This window comes from Lethenteron reissneri, unplaced genomic scaffold (genome assembly GCF_015708825.2).
Source record: "Lethenteron reissneri isolate LAM-NWPU_2019-01 unplaced genomic scaffold, ASM1570882v1 scaffold_185, whole genome shotgun sequence".
In the NCBI taxonomy this organism is placed as follows: Eukaryota; Metazoa; Chordata; class Hyperoartia; order Petromyzontiformes; family Petromyzontidae; genus Lethenteron; species Lethenteron reissneri.
Window position 1 is genome coordinate 197,980 of NW_026891608.1, and position 19,581 is coordinate 217,560.

Sequence of the window (19,581 nt, forward strand, 5' to 3'; positions counted from 1 at the left end):
TCTCGAGTCGTTGCCCGCACGCTACGATCTTTATGGGGCCATTTCCTGGCTTTGTGCCTGCGTGTGGAGATCCTCTCGGAAAGACAAAGACGGCCGTGTTTGCTCGCTTCTCATGGGGTGTTGCGTTTGGTTAATTATGAGAGACTTCTCCGCCCTTAGCTCCTCTAGGAGATCCACTTTAATTCCGTAATTATTATTTGACTTCTTGTGAAGTCAAATGCCATAATTATTTTTTTTCTTTAATGCTTCGGCCCGGCCGTGTAGAAATTATTTAAAGGTAAATAATGTCAGTATTTAATTAACAATGATGGGTCGCGACCTTGGTGCCGACTGGTTTCCACTTGGAGTGAGGATAGATATTGTTTGCCTAATCTTCATGGCTAAGTTGGTAACTTGTTTATCTAACATGGTTCAAAACCCGTCTGTGTTTTTTTTGTTGTCGATGCTATTTCCTTTGTTAAGAATATAATTATCTCTTCCTCCGTGGTGCCTGGTTTTGTAAGGCTTTTTAACGAAAGGATGTCATTCTAACCCCCGCCTGCAATTCTCCCCTCCCTTGTTCCTCTTGTGTGAAATTAGGGGAGTTTTTATGACCTTTATTGCCCTCTGTCATGCCCTCTAGCCCTTTGAGGTAAGATATGCGCGCATCTGTGGGAGTGTGTGAGTGTGTTTGTTCCCCCATGTTGCCCCGTGTCTATTAACAAAAATATATTGTATATGTTGGCAGAATAATCCTTAAAAAAAATAATATAAAAAAAATAAAAAGGGGGTATATACACAACAGATGAAACCCGAGAATGATTATGTCTCCAGGGCTGCGACTGAGCTGGATTAACTGTTGACAAAGGATATTCACGTGCAGACTGTTTTCAAATGACTGGCCCATGTCTCCACCCAGTCATGTGACCAGGGGCCCTCGATCTGGATAGAAAATACCAAACCTGTTCATCTGCGTTGGATATTGTAAATGCTCAAGGGTCATGTGACCAGGTTTACTAACAAGACTGATCAATTTCACGCTTGTGCTTGCTGCAATTGATCGGCAAATGGCGCACAGAACAGACAGAAGTAACTCACCCTCTCTTCACACCCGTTGATGATCCTTAACCACTCCACCAGCTTGGTGGTAACGCCGCTGATTGTACAGGTGTAGGAGCAGGGCAGGATTAATGTACTGCCTGCCATGGCGTCCATTTTATCAGGGGTCACAACCACGAGTTCTAGAGAAACCACACACACCGCCCACAGTAATGTATATTTTCCTACGTAATATAAATGTATAAACGCTAAACATTTGTCAGTAAGAATGTGTTTTCAAAGTACAGAACAGGCAGACCTCGTCGAACGCAGGGGGTTACGTTCCTGGAATGCCATGTTGGGCACAACTTTGTTCGACAAAAAACAGACCTCATGGGAAGACTCGGGTTGCCTTCCTGCCTTCCAAATGATCACCCGCTCCCTCTTTGTTTAACTAATACTACAAGATGTCCGCCCTCGTCATTGTACTAACGGATGTTGAGTCGTTCTCTTTGTCCATTTCAACGCAACACAAAACCCCCATCTCAATTCTTCCCGCACCACGGCACTCACACCCTACGCTCGCCACTAACACTGTCACTTGAACATGTAATGATTCACCATCTAGTCGTTCGTATGACTAACGTTCTCAATAACTAGATGCATGCGGTTATGTGTGAATATTTTACGTTGTGCTGCTGCTGTGTGTTTTCAGTGCATTACATTATCACACAAAAACCATAGCCACACGTTCACACAGACATACACGGTAAATACATCGTTCTCACAGTCGATTCAAATATTCCAACGGACGCAGCACTCTCATGGCACTACCTTTTTTCTTATGCAGATACGAAAATGTTAGCAGCGTCAAACTGCGTATCACTGAAATACCACCCCTGTGTTGTGGAAAACAAACCCCATTAGACACAACCGTCTAGAGCCAAAGCACACGTTAGATGAAGCTGTGTTGGGCAAGGGTTTCCTTTGTATATTTCTTTGTTACCAAATGTTATCCCTGTGTCCCGCCACTAATATACACATTAATTTGGATTGCTCACAGAGAACAGTCCGCAGAGCGATTATCACAGAGCTAACTCTGAGATTCCTTCAAGGGATCTCTGCTGGTCCACACAGTTGGGAGCATGACTTTCCCAAATTGCTCTTCCACATGGAACAGCGCTTATCGCGTGACAATCAACCAGATTCGTTATAATTCTCAGAGATTTAATTTCGTCAATTAAGTGCAGAATTGCAGAAGGGGGGGCTTAGTCCATCAACTCACTCGACTTGAGGACTCGGTTAACTCGCAGACAAATGTCTGGACTTGAACCCATGATTCTGAGTGGCGCTAGCTCAGCACTCTGACCTGGGTCACCTCCTATGCGACGTTGTTTTAAGACTGCGTCAATGTCGGTGAGGAGCAGTAAAGGTTCTGATGTACATTGGTGGTGATGAGATCGTAGCTAGGGGTTCAACTCAGTTCACCATGGCACATGGTTTTAAAGTTTACATATTGAGTTCTATATCAGGTCTATACGATAGATGATAGAGTTATGAGTGGTAATAAAGACATTTTAAGGAAATAACACAAACCTGATGGACTGGTGACATTCAGCTGTAGATACCCAATGTCGTGCTTGTTTTGTGGAAACACCGTGACCTTACAGCGATATCGACCAGAGTCGTGGGTCTGGATGTCACTGACGGTGATGGAGGCGTCGCACTTGGAAAAATCACCCATCCAGGACACCTTTAAAGGCCCACGGCTGCTATTTCCATTGGGGAATAGATAAATCTGTGGTCAACAAAAGCAAGAGCATGCACAGATCAAAGATGTATGTATGTTGTATGTATGTTGTATGTATGTTGTATGTATGTTGTATGTATGTTGTATGTATGTTGTATGTATGTTTACTTCTTTGGCACAGTACATAGGCAACCGTGCTAATTGGAGGTGTGAGAGAAGGACAACAAACTAAACACAAACAGCAGTTTTAAATAAACGAGTTTTCAATCTAGATGATGATTTAAAAGTGTGTAGTTCCAGTGGCTTCCTAATATCGGAAGGCAGAGCGTTCCAGATGGCTGCAGCAGCGCATGTGAGACCGCGCGATGTGGTGACCATCTTTGTTCGATGGCTAGCCAAAAGCCTCTGAGGATAACCGGAGTTCGCACCTAGAATGAATAAGAATGTCTTTATCACGTGTTGGACGCCTTTTACCGGAATCGAAATACAGGAGGTTGTAAGATGTAGAGTTAACACGGTTGGCTACGTATCATGCGAAAGAAGTTCAACGTACATACATACGCAAGAGCTGGATACGAGCTTTACATTCGTGGTCATATTATGGACGTTATGACATCACAATGCCATGTGACGTCATAGCTTTTGTACATATCAAACAGTCTAGCAGCACATGCATGCTAATTGCATTGTCTACCAAAATGTATATCAATATAACCCATAAGATAGAGTATTTTGAGACGGGGTTTTAGATCATCCACCCTTCACCACTGGCTACATATGCATAGAGTCCTAGAATGAACGTGAGCAGATACAGCAGTAGCTGTAGCGCACTATCGGGCAGTCCTCGACTTACGAATATAAATAGTTCCTGTGACACATTCGTAAGTTGAATGTTCGTAAGTCGATGACTGCAAGTACATGGTTCCAGTGATGTAATGTTTTTTTATTTAACTTGTATTGTTTTTGTATATATTCTAATGATCAAGATAAATTACCATTATGTACTATTAAAATGGAAAAACAATTATTAATTTTAATAATAGGTTAAATCTATGGGACCTTTTTGCCAGTATCAAAGTGTAGGAGTGATTGTCAATCACCATTCAACAGTCCTGCAGTTCCACTTACTGTCAATAGGGTGCAGAAGCGTTACCTCGCCAGGGCAAATGCCATGGGCCACAGAGAGGCCAACGGTGGATCCTGGTAAACGGATCCTAGGACACATTCCCTGGCCCCCCGGGTGGGGGGGAACCGGGGGAATGATGTCACCTTCCAGAATGGCCCAGAAGGTTCCAGAAGGAAGGCGTGGCCAGAGCGGAGCCGGCCACGAACGGGTATATAAGCCAGAGCTCTGGCTCAGTTATCTACACGCCAAGACAGAAGACCGGGCTGGAGAATCGGACCCTGGACCCCAAGCTCTACAGCCCTTCTAAGGGCTGGAGCTCAGAGAAGCCAGTAGTCAGGGGAGAATAGGTCCCTGGCAGAAAGGAGCCTGGACCCAAGCACTCCAGCCCTCCTAAGGGCTGGAGCTCAGTGAGACCAGTGGTCAGGATCCACAGACTAGGAGGTCAGGGTCAGCTAGCCTCCCCTAGATCCCAGCCGGAGGACGATAGGGAGCGTGTGACCAGAGTTAGGTCCCGTATAGTTCGGAGGCCATAACGCCTAGGTATCGGGTGAAGGGACCGATATATCCTTCATGCTAGGGACTCTGTAGTGAAAGACAATAAACAACGTGTGCCTCATAAAGAAGTTTATTCGTCAATATTTACAACACTACAAAAGTATGAAAAATAAGAAGATGTTTTACCCTTTCTGGCAATAAAACAGGAGGTGTTAAGATGTTCAAACACCAAATAGATACCTTATGCAAGGAATCAAGTCTGCATTATCCACACGTATATGTGGCAAAACATGCAAACAAAACATCTCACCTATAAAATTATTTTTTCGTCTGTCTGTGTACGCCTATCTTTGTAACGTTTTTAACTGACTATGTTGTTTATGTTCTAACAAAGTACACAAATACAAACACTTGCTATTAGTACTCTTTGGTTCTTTCGGTAAAGTCACGTACTTTACTGAAAGAACCAAAGAGTATGGATCCCTGCAGTCACGAAAACTTCAAATCTAACTTGCTATTAGTTTTTGCCCTTGGTCCAATCGAAACTAAGAAAATCACACTTTTTAACAAAGTACGCTGATCATATTGATAACTTTGAGTGCATTCCAAAAAATGCATCTGTGCATGCGCGGAACGCGACTCGCAGTTGCCCCTAGCAATACAAACACGCTTTGCTGAGCGATGATGGGAGGGAGGTTCTTAGCGTAAAAAATGCCAAAAAGAAAAAAATCAAGCCGCTCCAAGACAAACACAAAGCGAGAGGCGCTGTGGTGTGAAAAACAAACAATGGAAGATCAACGGCTGTCCCAACAGAAAACCAATAACGAAGGCACCTCAGCGGCACGAGCTGAGAAAACTACAGAGCAGCGTGCATCAAGACAAGCCAGAGACTGCACAGTTACTGCAGTAGCACAGGCTGAGGAAAATCCTGAACAGCGTGATGTCCTCATCTACCCCGCCCACCCCAATGTGTGCAGTTACTTCTATAGAGTCAGTAGATACTACCGTAGAGTCAGTAAATGCTACTATAGAGTCAGTAGATACTATTATAGAATCAATAGATACAACTATAGAATCAATAGATACTGCTATAGGCACTAGATACTACTGTAGAGTCACTAGATACTACTGATGCTATGGTATGTAGGGTGTGTAAGCATATATGCCTACAAAATAAATAAAAATTTGTGGGGGGAGGGGTAAAACTTTTTGATTCAGGACTTCTGAAAGGCTCTTATCGTTTCGTTGATGGACAAATGGCTTTTATGATAGTTTAGTGTTTGTGTATTATATATTATGTTTTTAAAAAAAAGATACGTTTTGAAATATATTTTTCCCCTTGGCCAAAGCCGGGTACTTCCTGCTAGTGCTCTGATAAATATTTGCAGTTTTTGAAACTGATTGGCCTACACAAGAGACAGCGTCTTCATGGCCTTGTCTTACCACCGGTTTTAGACCAGAGAACAACGCTAAAAGGTAAACAGTACAAAGACGATGCAAGTATCAGAGCATGTGTAGTGCAATAGCGCCGGCTGGTGGACAGCAGCGGCAACTGTGGTGGACAGACAGTACACACGCCGGTGAGGGTGTGCACGGTGTGTTTGCAGAAAGGCGGAACTAAGGCAAGGGTCACGGGGGACCCCATCCGGAAGCCTCTGGAACCTGCTAGCGGGTTCGAGAAGAGAGGCGCGGTCAGGGTGGAGCCAGGCCGCGCTGGTAGCATAACAGGAGCCGAGAGCGGGGAGCTCAGGGCTGCCGGTTCTGAGAGTGAACTCGACTCGTCGTTGCTGTCGTCTCGTCGCCGTCGTAGCTCATTTCTCCACTACAAAGGATAGTAGTTGGCTATCTCGGTCGGCGCCGTCAGTGTTAGATGGCAAGTGTTGTGTACAGGCTAGGCGGAGCTACTGCGGAGAGTGTGTGGATGAGACTGTGGAAGTTGTTAATAAAGAAGGTTCCTCCTATAAACTCTGTCTCTGAATCTTTGACACTACACCTGTGTAGCTCGGGTTTGAGCTGTTATATCTACGGGACCTTTTTTGCCGTTATCAAAGTGTAAAGAAGCTCCGACGAGACGCTCTTGAAGATGAAGGTATGATCTTTGTTTTCGTATGTGCGGGAGGTTCACATCTCTCCTACGAGTACTGCCAGTGTGGAGCCACCAACTCGTCTTCGCGCCAGGCAAGCACCCCAACTGTTCGTGACCCTCCCCTTTCATGTCTCCTCTCTCCCTGCCCTTAACTAGACAGTGCTTTACACTCCGCATGTTTAGCCATCCGGCCAACTGCTCTTAATTATCACAACCCATTCTATTTCTTGAATCCTTAACGTTTCTCTAAATAAATCCCCTACAAAAGTATGCAAAATAAGAATAGGTTTTACCCTTTCTGGCAATGAAATAGGTCTTCACTAATATTACACTATGGCACCGCACCCCTTACTCAGTGCACGCAGTCCTCGCCAAACATTCCTGGGAAATGCCGGGTTTGGCAAAACCGCATTCTAAAAAGTAACAGACCTCGTGAGAAAACTCGGATTGCCTTCCTGGGTCCTAAATGATCACTGAGAACAACAAACTTTGACTCAAAGCGACATGAACATCTGGCCATCCCATCAGATATCCCACCCATTGAACCCCCGGAACATCATATTGAGACCAGCCCTCCGACATGGAAAGAGGTGGAAAACACAGTTCGAAGGGCAAGAACAGCATCAGCCCCGGGGCCAAATGGAGTCCCGTACAAAGTGTATAAGAACGCACCAGACGTCCTGAGGTTCCTCTGGAGGCTTATGAGAACAGCTTGGCAAAAGAAGATAATACCCAAAGTGTGGCGTAGGGCAGGCGGGGTCCTGATCCCTAAGGAGAAGGATGCAGTGAACATCAGCCAATTCCGCCCAATCTCCTTACTGAATGTCGAGGGTAAAATCTTCTTTAGGATCATTGCCCAGAGGATGGCCGAGTACCTGCAAAGGAATGCGTACGTCGATACATCTGTACAGAAGGCAGGAATATCAGGGTTCTCTGGCTGCTTGGAACATTCCAGCATGATCTGGCACCAGATCCAAATGGCCAAGGTGGAGAAAAGGGACCTCCATGTAGTCTTCCTCGACCTTGCCAATGCATTTGGCTCTGTGCCCCATGTACTTCTGTGGTCTGCCTTCAGATTTTTCCACATACCGGACACCATCACAACCCTGGTGAAGTCGTACTTTCAGGATCTGCAGTTCTGCTTCACCACCTCAGAGTTCACCACCTCATGGCAATGCCTGAATGTAGGTATAATGGCGGGATGTACCATTTCTTCATTGGCATTCATAATGGCAATGGAGGTTATCATCAGATCCTCAAAATGGGTTGCTGGTGGACAGCGAGTCGACTCTGGTTTTCGCCTCCCTCCACTCAGAGCCTACATGGACGACATTACAACATTGACCACCACTGTCCCATGCACCAGGAGACTGCTCAGAAAACTCGAGGAGAACATCAGCTGGGCCCGTATAAAGATTAAACCATCCAAGTCACGCAGCATCTCGATTGTGAAGGGAGTACTCTGTGACCTGAAATTCTTCATCGGAGATGACCAAATCCCAACAGTGTCTGAACAGCCGGTAAAAAGCCTTGGAAGGTGGTATGATGCAAGCCTGAAGGACAAAGACCAGGTGCAACAGCTGCGCAAAGACATCAGTAGTAGCCTACAGTCCATCGACAACACCCAGCTACCTGGAAAGTTAAAGGCCTGGTGTCTGCAGTTTGGTCTCCTACCCCGGGTGTTGTGGCCCCTAGCAGTGTATGAGGTTCCAATCTCAACAGTGGAGAAGATGGAAAGAGGAGCCACGAGCTACTTAAAGAAGTGGCTCGGAGTTCCACGATGCCTTACCACCATAGGCCTCTATGGAGATGGTGTCCTCAAGCTGCCCCTCACCAGTCTAACCGAGGAATTCAAGTGTGCAAAAACCAGGCTCCAGATGACACTGAATTAATCTCGAGACCCAGTGGTGAGCAACAACGCGCCGACCTTGGCAACTGGGCGCAAATGGAGGCCAGGAAAAGCAGTCCAGGAGGCAACAGCAGCCCTCAGACATGCTGACATTGTGGGTCATGTTCAGCAAGGGAGAGGAGGCCTTGGGCTAACTAGCCGTGCTGCTTGGAGTAAGGCCACTGCACCAGAGCGGCGGAAGATGGTAGTGCAGGAAGTACGCCATCAGGAGGAGGCTGCAAGGTGGGCCAAGGCAGTCTCTCTTGCCAAACAAGGACAGTGGACTCGATGGGACAGTGTGGAGAAGAGGAAGATCAGCTGGAAGGATCTGTGGGCCATGGAAGCGAGGTGGTTGAGCTTTTCCATCAGAGCAACATATGACATCCTTCCAACACCAGTTAATCTTCACCAATGGTATGGTGAAGATCCGGACTGTGCCCTCTGTTCCATGCCAGCCAACCTCAGGCACATTCTCACAGGGTGTAAAACAAGCCTCACCCAAGGACGCTACACTTGGCGTCACAACCAAGTCCTTAAAAACCTTGCGTCCGCCCTGGAGGACAAGCGAGCTGCCACCAACTCCCTACCACCCCCAGCAGCATCACACCCCTTACGGACGACCTTTGTCCGCGAAGGGGCTAAACCACCGAAGAGCGGCTCTACACCAATAGAGCGAGACCAGCTGCGCTTGGCCCGCGACTGGAAAATGCTAGCTGACATTGGCCGGCAACTTGTGTTTCCTCCGGAGATCGCAACCACCACCCTAAGACCTGACATGGTGCTCTGGTCCCGTTCGCTCAAGAAGGTCTTCATCATTGAGCTCACAGTACCCTGGGAGGACTCAGTAGATGAGGCTTATGAGCGAAAACATCTGCGCTATGCCGATCTAGCTGCCGAAGCACGGCATCATGGCTGGAACACAGAAGTCCGACCAGTGGAGGTGGGCTGCAGAGGTTTTGTGGCAACATCCACAACCAGACTGCTTAGAGACCTGGGAATTAAGGGTCAGAGCCAGCGTTCGGCAATCAAAGCTGTATCGGAGGCGGCAGAAGGCAGCAGTCAGTGGCTCTGGATGAAGAGGAAAGACCCCAGCTGGGCCCCAAAGTGAGAGGGCCAGGAGGTATGCAGTCAACAATGCTTGACTCAGGGAGGAGGACGCCCCTGCCATGCATAGTCCCATGAGATGTTGGCTACCAACAACAAGGCAACTCCTATGACTAATTGGGAATGGGACGCAAGCGTAGGATTGATCACCCTGTCGCTGGCCGCCTTTGGGGAGGGTGTATAGTATGAAAGGCCGAAACATCCTAGGAACCAAAGGTTCACTACTGACGATGCGCTCCCCAAATTTCACCAGGCTCACTGTTCATGAACTCTTGGAAGTGCTTGCACAAAGGATAGTAACATCTCATCCTGTGTTCTTTGGAATCTCCCTCCCACTTTTCCATAACTAATTCGGCACAATTTCTGCCCTTGGCATTGTACTAACGGATGCTAAGTCGCTCTCCATGTATTGTGTGCCATCATCATCATCGCAATCTATGGGAAGATGGCCCGTAAGGTGTCCACTGCACATTTCGTCATTCATTTTCACTTCCCCTCTGTCTTGTCATGCCAATCTGCTTAAGTAGTGGCCACGTCTTTCTGGCACCAATCTCTTCTTATGTCATCATCAAGCCATTCTCTGTTAGGTCTTCCTCTCTTTCTGGTTCCTTCCATTTTTCTGAATGACATCACTTTGAATTTTCCTGTTGTTTTCCATCCTGCAGATGTGTCCAAATAGTGCCAGTTTCCTTATCATCAATGTCTGCATCATCAGGTTGTCTTCTTGCTGTGTGTGTTCACTCTTTGTTCTTCAATATAGCCTCAACACAAAACCCCGGTCTCCATTACTCTTCCCATACCACGGCACTCACGATGATGTTGGTCGCGAAAGCCTGCGTGTTAAACTGACTAACCTCCATGGGGAGGATACTTTTCTTCAAACCAGAAAATTGGAGATATTTCGAATTAAGAGGATGAAGCTGTTGTCTTCACTGGCGTTCCTCAAAGGATGCAGAGATTACGTTGATTGCCACATAAATAACCCAACCGGCAGTGAATACCCATTCTCATTTATATCCATTCATTAATCTCCCTGCCCCACATTGCGCAAGTGCTCACAAGTGATGTCATCACATCTACAATTCTGGTTGTCGCCTGATGAAGCTAGTTGTTATTACTGGTGAAACGTTGTACTCAGATTGTAAATGTTGTGGTTTTGCTCTCCAACACACTGGTGAGCTGTACTAGTAACGAATTGGCATGTTCTGTTTACGTGACAAACCTTACTTTTGTCTGTGTCGGGTGGTGGCGGTTTTAACAACGCATTTATATATTTACGCGAACTAACCCAAAACACCCTGTATTATGGATCACCTCCCGTGTTCCGACAAACAGACGCATTTGAAAAAGCCGTGTTGGGCAAGGTTTCCCGCATTTAGATGTCTTACTATGATAGAGAGATTTGAAACTCACCCTCTCTTCTTCACGTCCATCCCTCCTGAGCCACTCCGCCAGCGTGTGGTTAACGCCGCTGATTGTACAGGTGTAGTAGCAGGGCAGGAAAATCGTGCTGTTTGCTACAGCGTTCATTTTCTCTGGGGTGACGACCATAAATTCTAGGGAAACAACAACAAACAACGCCCACATTAGTACATCTCGTATGGAAAATGAGAATAGGGTTTACCCTTTCTGGCAATAAACAGGAGGTGTGTTAAGATGTTCAAACGCCGAATAAAAACCTTTTTTCAAGAAATTAAGTGTCGCATTGACCACGCACAGTACTTGCGGTGAACATGCAAACAAACATGGCTCTGATAATTAATGTGGCATTGTCTTTGAAACTGATTGTTCTACACCATAGGACAGACTTCTTCATGGCCTAGTCTCACCAGTGTCAGACCAGCGAATGCTAAAAGGCGAACATTACAAAGACAATGAACGTATAACAGCGTTTGTAGCTCGGGGTGAGCAGCTATATCACGTTCTGATGGCAATTGGACATCGGTGTTGATGAGATTCATAGCCAGGAGTTGAACTCAGATGTTGTTATCGTTATCGTGTCAACATGTCATGAGATCAGTTTAACACGTAGGCTTTCGCGACCAATATTATTCATATTTAAGGTTTTTTTGGGTTAGATCGCGTTATTTATAAATAAAGGTGAAAGTTTAGTGAGAGAGATTAAACATGTTAAAGAAGCACTAAGACAGAATGGCTACAATAATGCTCAAATTAACAGAGCACTGAATGCCAAATCACGAACGCAGTGCAGCACTGCTGAAAGCGATCAGATTGTTAAAACAATGAAAAATACCATACATCTCAGGAGTAACTGACAAATTAGCCCGTGTTTTGCAAAAGCGAAACATCGTAAGATTTGGTACAGTACACAAAATTCAAAAACTAGTATCTTGCACTAAAGACGAATTACCTAAATTATCAATAGAAGGTGTATATTGGATTAATTGTTTATGTGGCAGATGCTATTTTGGTCAGACGGGACGTAACATCAGCGTAAGACTAAAAGAACACCAAAGAAGTATTAAATTATCTCAAACACAACTGTCGTCAGTGGCAGAACATACTTGCCCACAAGGACAATCAATTGATTTTGATTAAGTTGAAGTGTTGTGCAAAACTAATTATTACTGGCCAAGACTAATTAGAGAATCCATTGAAATTGAGAGAAATACAAATAACTTTAATCGCTCTGACAGCTACAGGCTTAGTGCGGCCTGGAAGCGTAGTCCCCGAACAACCACAGTGTGCGGCGGCCACCAACAACCACAGCATGCAGCACCCCCCAACAACCACAGCCTGCAGCGTCCCCCAACAACCACAGCCTGCAGCGTCCCCCAACAACCACAGCCTGCGGCGCCCCCCAACAACCACATCCTGCGGCGTCCCCCAACAACCACAGCCTGCAGCGTCCCCCAACAACCACAGCCTGCAGCGCCCCCCAACAACCACATCCTGCAGCATCCCCCAACAACCACAGCCTGCAGCGTCCCCCAACAACCACAGCCTGCAGCGTCCCCCAACAACCACAGCCTGTAGCGCCCCCCAATAACCACAGCCTGCAGCACTCCCCAACAACCACAGCTTGCAGCGTCCCCCAATAACCACAGCCTGCAGCGTCCCCCAACAACCACAGCATGCAGCACCCCCCAACAACCACATCCTGCAGCGTCCCCCAACAACCACATCCTGCAGCGTCCCCCAACAACCACAGCCTGCAGCGTCCCCCAACAACCACAGCCTGCAGTGTCCCCCAACAACCACAGCCTACAGCGTCCCCCAACAACCACAGCATGCAGCACCCCCCAACAACCACAGCCTGCAGCACCCCCCAACAACCACAGCATGCAGCACCCCCCAACAACCACAGCCTGCAGCGTCCCCCAACAACCACAGCCTGCAGCGTCCCCCAACAACCACAGCCTGCAGCGTCCCCCAACAACCACAGCATGCAGCACCCCCCAACAACCACAGCCTGCAGCGCCCCCCAACAACCACAGCCTGCAGCGTCCACCAACAACCACAGCATGCAGCACCCCCCAACAACCACAGCCTGCAGCGCCCCCCAACAACCACAGCCTGCAGCGTCCACCAACAACCACAGCATGCAGCACCCCCCAACAACCACAGCCTGCAGCGTCCCCCAACAACCACAGCCTGCAGCGTCCACCAACAACCACAGCATGCAGCACCCCCCAACAACCACAGCCTGCAGCACCCCCCAACAACCACAGCGTGCAGCGTCCCCCAACAACCACAGCATGCAGCACCCCCCAACAACCACATCCTGCAGCGTCCCCCAACAACCACATCCTGCGGCGTCCCCCAACAACCACAGCCTGCAGCGTCCCCCAACAACCACAGCCTGTAGCGCCCCCCAATAACCACAGCTTGCAGCGTCCCCCAATAACCACAGCCTGCAGCGTCCCCCAACAACCACATCCTGCAGCGTCCCCCAACAACCACATCCTGCAGCGTCCCCCAACAACCACAGCCTGCAGCGTCCCCCAACAACCACAGCCTGCAGCGTCCCCCAACAACCACAGCGTGCAGCACCCCCCAACAACCACAGCCTGCAGCGTCCCCCAACAACCACAGCCTGCAGTGTCCCCCAACAACCACAGCCTGCGGCGTCCCCCAACAACCACAGCCTGCGGCGTCCCCCAACAACCACAGCCTGCAGCGTCACCCAACAACCACATCCTGCAGTGTCCCCCAACAACCACATCCTGCAGTGTCCCCCAACAACCACAGCCTGCAGCGTCCCCCAACAACCACATCCTGCAGTGTCCCCCAACAACCACATCCTGCAGTGTCCCCCAACAACCACATCCTGCAGCGTCCCCCAACAACCACAGCCTGCAGCGTCCCCCAACAACCACATCCTGCAGTGTCCCCCAACAACCACATCCTGCAGTGTCCCCCAACAACCACAGCCTGCAGCGTCCCCCAACAACCACATCCTGCAGTGTCCCCCAACAACCACATCCTGCAGTGTCCCCCAACAACCACATCCTGCAGCGTCCCCCAACAACCACAGCCTGCAGCGTCCCCCAACAACCACAACCTGCAGCGTCCCCCAACAACCACAGCCTACAGCGTCCCCAAACAACCACATCCTGCAGCGTCCCCCAACAACCACAACCTGCAGCGTCCCCCAACAACCACAACCTGCAGCGTCCCCCAACAACCACAGCCTACAGCGTCCCCAAACAACCACATCCTGCAGCGTCCCCAAACAACCACATCCTGCAGCGTCCCCCAACAACCACAGCCTACAGCGTCCCCAAACAACCACATCCTGCAGCGTCCCCCAACAACCACATCCTGCAGCACCCCCCAACAACCACAGCCTGCAGCACCCCCCAACAACCACAGCCTGCAGCGCCCCCCAACAACCACATCCTGCAGCGTCACCCAACAACCACAGCCTGCAGCACCCCCCAACAACCACAGCCTACAGCGTCCCCAAACAACCACATCCTGCAGCGTCCCCCAACAACCACATCCTGCAGCACCCCCCAACAACCACAGCCTGCAGCACCCCCCAACAACCACATCCTGCAGCACCCCCCAACAACCACATCCTGCAGCACCCCCCAACAACCACAGCCTGCAGCACCCCCCAACAACCACAGCCTGCAGCACCCCCCAACAACCACAGCCTGCAGCACCCCCCAACAACCACATCCTGCAGCACCCCCCAACAACCACAGCCTGCAGCACCCCCCAACAACCACAGCCTGCAGCACCCCCCAACAACCACATCCTGCAGCACCCCCCAACAACCACAGCCTGCAGCACCCCCCAACAACCACAGCCTGCAGCACCCCCCAACAACCACAGCCTGCAGCACCCCCCAACAACCACAGCCTGCAGCACCCCCCAACAACCACATCCTGCAGCACCCCCCAACAACCACATCCTGCAGCACCCCCCAACAACCACAGCCTGCAGCACCCCCCAACAACCACATCCTGCAGCACCCCCCAACAACCACATCCTGCAGCACCCCCCAACAACCACAGCCTGCAGCACCCCCCAACAACCACAGCCTGCAGCACCCCCCAACAACCACAGCCTGCAGCACCCCCCAACAACCACATCCTGCAGCACCCCCCAACAACCACAGCCTGCAGCACCCCCCAACAACCACAGTCTGCGGCGCCCCCCAACAGACTGGTCAAGTAAATCCTTACGAACTCGCACAGCGTGCGATGGGCCTTCATCCAGCAGTGGATTTAAGCACCAAAAAAACTCGAGTACTAATGTAATGGGCCGAGCACGGCTCTCCCTCAGGGCAGCAGCGGAGCAAGCACGGCTCTCCCTCAGGGCAGGAGTGGACAGAGTGCGTCTGGCTCCCTCAAGCCAGCAGTGGAGAGCACGGGGGTCCCTCAGGGCAGCAGTGAACGGAGCACGGCTTTGCCTCACTCTCACTCAACCGTCTCCTCTGAGGTGCATGCGATTGTGTGTGAGTGTGTGTGAGTGAGCTGTGTGAGTGAGTGAGCTGTGTGAGTGAGTGAGCTGTGTGAGTGAGTGAGCTGTGTGAGTGAGTGAGCTGTGTGAGTGAGTGAGCTGTGTGTATGAGTGAGTGAGCTGTGTGTGAGTGAGCCGTGTGTATGAGTGAGCCGTGTGTATGAGTGAGTGAGCTGTGTGTGAGTGAGCTGTGTGTGTGTGTGAGTGAGCTGTGTGAGTGAGTGAGCTGTGTGTGAGTGGATCGACCGTCAGCTTTCCGTGGCTGCGTCTCTGGCGCTGTGGCCGTCATGTTGCTGCTTCTCGGGCCTCCGAGGTGCGGAGTGCACCACAACACGAAGTGGACAGCTCGCGGTCACGTGACGCACTTCAACCAATCCGGGGGCGCGCGGTCACGTGACGCACTTCAACCAATCCGTGGCGCGTTAATCACAGTGACATAATGACAGCGGGACAGATCCGGGCTATTATATATATTGATAAAATATATATTACAATTACAATTCCTTATAGGGGAAACAAATACTAATTAACAACAATTGAATGATTACCAATCTATTATATAATTACGATACCCTCTCCACCTCAAATCACTGCACCAGATTTAGGTTGAATGATGATCACGAGACCAGCGAGCCTGAGTTGGGTGGGTAGAATAATACATATTGTAATATTACACTATGTATTATTCTAAGACATAGGGTCGTGTATAGTAATACAGTATACAATTTAATACTATGTAGTTTATACTTTAGCGTTTTACGTTGTTGTTTAGTTACTGCAGCTACATACTATTAACATTTCTTCCCTTTATTAATGCTACCCCTATCACCCTCCCTTTGATGCTGCTAATCCTGCATAATGCATGGGCATTATGCAGGATTAGCATTTCACAAATAGCACTAATCGCATTCCTGCATTTCCCATAAATATGCTAGATTCCTCTTGATATGCAGATTATTTTGTCAATGCGCATTCCCCCCCCCCCCTTCCAACCCAGCTTAAATAGACGCTCCAAGCGTGGTGGTGTTTTTTTCTTTTAGACGCTGTCGCCTCGACAGACCTGTCTTCACCTGAGGACGGCTACTTGTGTTGTGGCCGAAACGTCGTGAGAATTATTTTATTGTTTTATTTTTATTATTTTATTACTTCCCTTCTACGTGACTTTACCGAAATAACCAAGAAGATGAATCCCTGTAGTCACGAAAGCTTTAAATCGAAATGGTAATAACTTGTTTAGTTTGATAAGTCCAAGATCATTTGTTACATATGGTATTGAGAAGGTGATTTGATAGTTGCTAAAATGTAGTGTTATATTTATTGATATTGTTGTAAAAAGAAACACAAAATGGCCATCCTGTAGCTTTTAATTTAACATTGAGCTGATGGAGCGAGCATAATTCTATTTTTGGTAGAGATTGTTTTGATTCACATATAACAAACAATAGTTGCTTCATATATTTATGGTAATTAAAATGATTTGCCAAATGTATGCTTTATGAATATAATTGGATTAGACACATAACGTATTATTTTATTTGTGCAGGATTATACAGTATTTAGAAAATACTCTAGATGTTTCTAGAATATAGTTTTTTTTTACATTGAGCTGGTGGAGCTCAATGTTAAGAAGTTTTTGTTAAATGTTAAATCTTTCAAATGTTATACGTTGAATGTGTTTTGTGTATGACAACCAGGCGTTATCATTATTGAGATTCGGGTGGACAGCAGAGGTCGCAACCGGGTACCCGATACCCGTACCCTACCCGATACCCAGCTATCCGTTTTCGACTCTGGTACGGCCGAGTACGGGTAAGGAATCAAAACCCGTTTGCGACCTCTGGTGGACAGTACAGGGGTTGAGCAGTGAGGTGGTGTGAATTGGGGTTGATTGGCGTGCATCTGGTCATAATTATAGATGCACGAATGCTGCTCAGAGGAACGCTTTGAAATAAAGAGTTGCAGTCACACAACCCTCTGGTTGTGCCTTGGTGGTGGAGTCATTCGATTCTCAGAAGGAATGCAGAACAACGCACAGTATGCACTCATCCCCTCCGAACTCATCATCTAATATTGTTGTTGTTTTTACTTATTAACTGGCCTGTCCCCTCGTAACGATCACGGGAGGAGAGGGATAGGGTGGGCCGGTTACATTAGTTAGATGTCACGTTTTGTAGTTAAATAATGGATTACTTTTATGAAAAATGAAACGGTTATTTAATGCTACTACGGTTCTTGGTTGATCGTTACTTTTGTTAGATCACTAAATTAGCTTGCCCAGGCGGTCCATAGCTATTGTCACTGCCCAGATAATATACGCTCCAAGCGTGGTGTTGTTTCATTCAGACGCCGTCTCCCCGACAGACCTGGTCTTCACCTGAGGATGGCTGCTTGCGTTGTGGCCGAAACGTCGTGAGAATTATTTTATTATTTCCATTCTACGTGACTTTACCGAAAGAACCAAGAAGATGAATCCCTGCAGTCACGAATGCTTTAAATCGAAATTTGCCCAGATAATAGTTAACTAGTGATGATGATGAAAGTGGTGATGGTGGTGGTCGTGGTGGTGATAATGATTGTGGTGATGGTGACGATGATGATGGTCATGATGATGGTGGTTGTGGTGATGATAGTGGTGGTGACTGATGAAGATGGTGATGTTGGTGGTGGTGACGATGATGGTGGTTATGGTCATGATGACGATGGTGGTGGTGATGAATTCGGGTTGACCACGACCTACTATTGAACTCACCTCGTGGTGTTCTTCGTTGGCGCTGAGCTCCGGTCTCCGAGCCATTCTCAACCTCCGCGCTGTCAACGACCACTGTTACTGCGGATAAATCAAAATTTCAGAATCAATGTATTTATTTATAATGGAGGAATCCGATGAGCTATGAAGCTCGTTTTCACAGCTGATCCAGTAGGGCCACGGGGTAAGAACGTTACGCTGATGACGGTCGCATTAGGGGCACCACGGTGGTTAGGAGATGTGAACTACCTCGCCTCGAATACAGGAGGTCGTGGGTTCGATCCCAACCCTGACGCCTGCTGCTGTATATTTGGAGTTTGCGTGTTTTCCCCGTGGTCTCGTGGATTTGACTCTGGATCCTCCGGTTTTTCCCTCCACATTTAGAATCAACATCACGTGTTTAGAGTATTTGGCTGCTAAACTTTTCCACATGATGATGATGACGATCAGCCACTTCGTTGCGCTATCATTTGTGGCAGGCATCATAGCCGGCACACAGCAATGCCTTGCATTGCCCTGCTCTTTGCTGTATCTATGTACGTATGTTGAACTTTTTTCGCACCGTACGTAGCCAACCGTGCTAAGTGTGTATGTATATTAAAACTTATTTCGCACCGTACGGAGCCAACCGTGCTATGTATGTTGAACTTCTTTCGCACCGTACGTAGACAACCGTGCTAAGCGGAGGTGCGGGGGAACGACAACAAACGACCTTGTTGCTGGCTACACAGAGACCCGCAGATGCCCCGTGACAACCTGTCAAGCGTGATCGGTGCTGAACTGCCCAGACTCACCAGCCCTGACAATCTGTACAGACCGGACGAGTTCCTGATTGCATTGTGCCACCGGTGTTGATGGTATGCGGGGTATGTGGGGTGTGTGGGGTATGCGGGTGTGTGGGGTGTGTGGGGTATGCGGGGTGTGTGGAATGAAAACCGCAGAGTCGCCTGATGATGCTCCTTGTTGTTGTAATTACAGGCGATACGTCACGGTAGTCGGATTGTAAATGTTGTAGTGTACACTACACACTACACTACTACACACTACACTACTATACACTACACTACACACTACTATACACTACACTGTAAGTGTAAATGTTGTAGTGGGCTTACTATTCAACACACAACCAGTGATAGCTGAACTAGTATAATACAATATACACTACACTACTACACACTACACAACACGCCAGTTGAACTAGTAACGAATTGGCACGTTGTGTTGACGTGACAAGCATGACCGATTGGCTGTGTTGGTTGTTAGTGGCGGGTGTGACGACGACACAACATTGATATTTACGCGATCTAACCCAACACAAACCTCCACTGTGGATAATGTTGGTCGCGAAAGCCTCCTCCTCCTACCACGACAAAGTGTTGCACTGATCCACAGACGTAGACTCGCAGATTGCGCACAGATCTTCTACACAGAG

At 48.3% G+C, this 19,581-nt stretch overlaps 2 protein-coding genes across 4 annotated transcripts in view; one reads left to right on the forward strand and one right to left on the reverse strand.

Moving 5' to 3' along the window:
• The window catches only part of LOC133339382 (cell adhesion molecule DSCAML1-like), a 195,313-nt gene that overhangs the window by 106,144 nt on the left and 69,588 nt on the right, over positions 1 to 19,581 (forward strand). The window lies entirely within an intron of this gene.
• LOC133339383 (uncharacterized) overlaps positions 1 to 19,581 on the reverse strand; it is a 44,660-nt gene that overhangs the window by 15,935 nt on the left and 9,144 nt on the right. For all 3 annotated transcript variants that reach the window (XR_009754724.1, XR_009754723.1, XM_061547524.1), the window contains exons 3-6: positions 18,150 to 18,227; positions 10,880 to 11,022; positions 2,614 to 2,815; positions 1,078 to 1,220 (exon numbers count right to left, since the gene is read on the reverse strand). Coding sequence is in view for 1 of the 3 variants with exons in the window: in XM_061547524.1 (XP_061403508.1) it covers positions 1,078 to 1,220; positions 2,614 to 2,815; positions 10,880 to 11,022; positions 18,150 to 18,227 (566 nt within the window). In the remaining 2 variants the exon portion in view is untranslated. The remainder of the gene's footprint in view (positions 1 to 1,077; positions 1,221 to 2,613; positions 2,816 to 10,879; positions 11,023 to 18,149; positions 18,228 to 19,581) is intronic.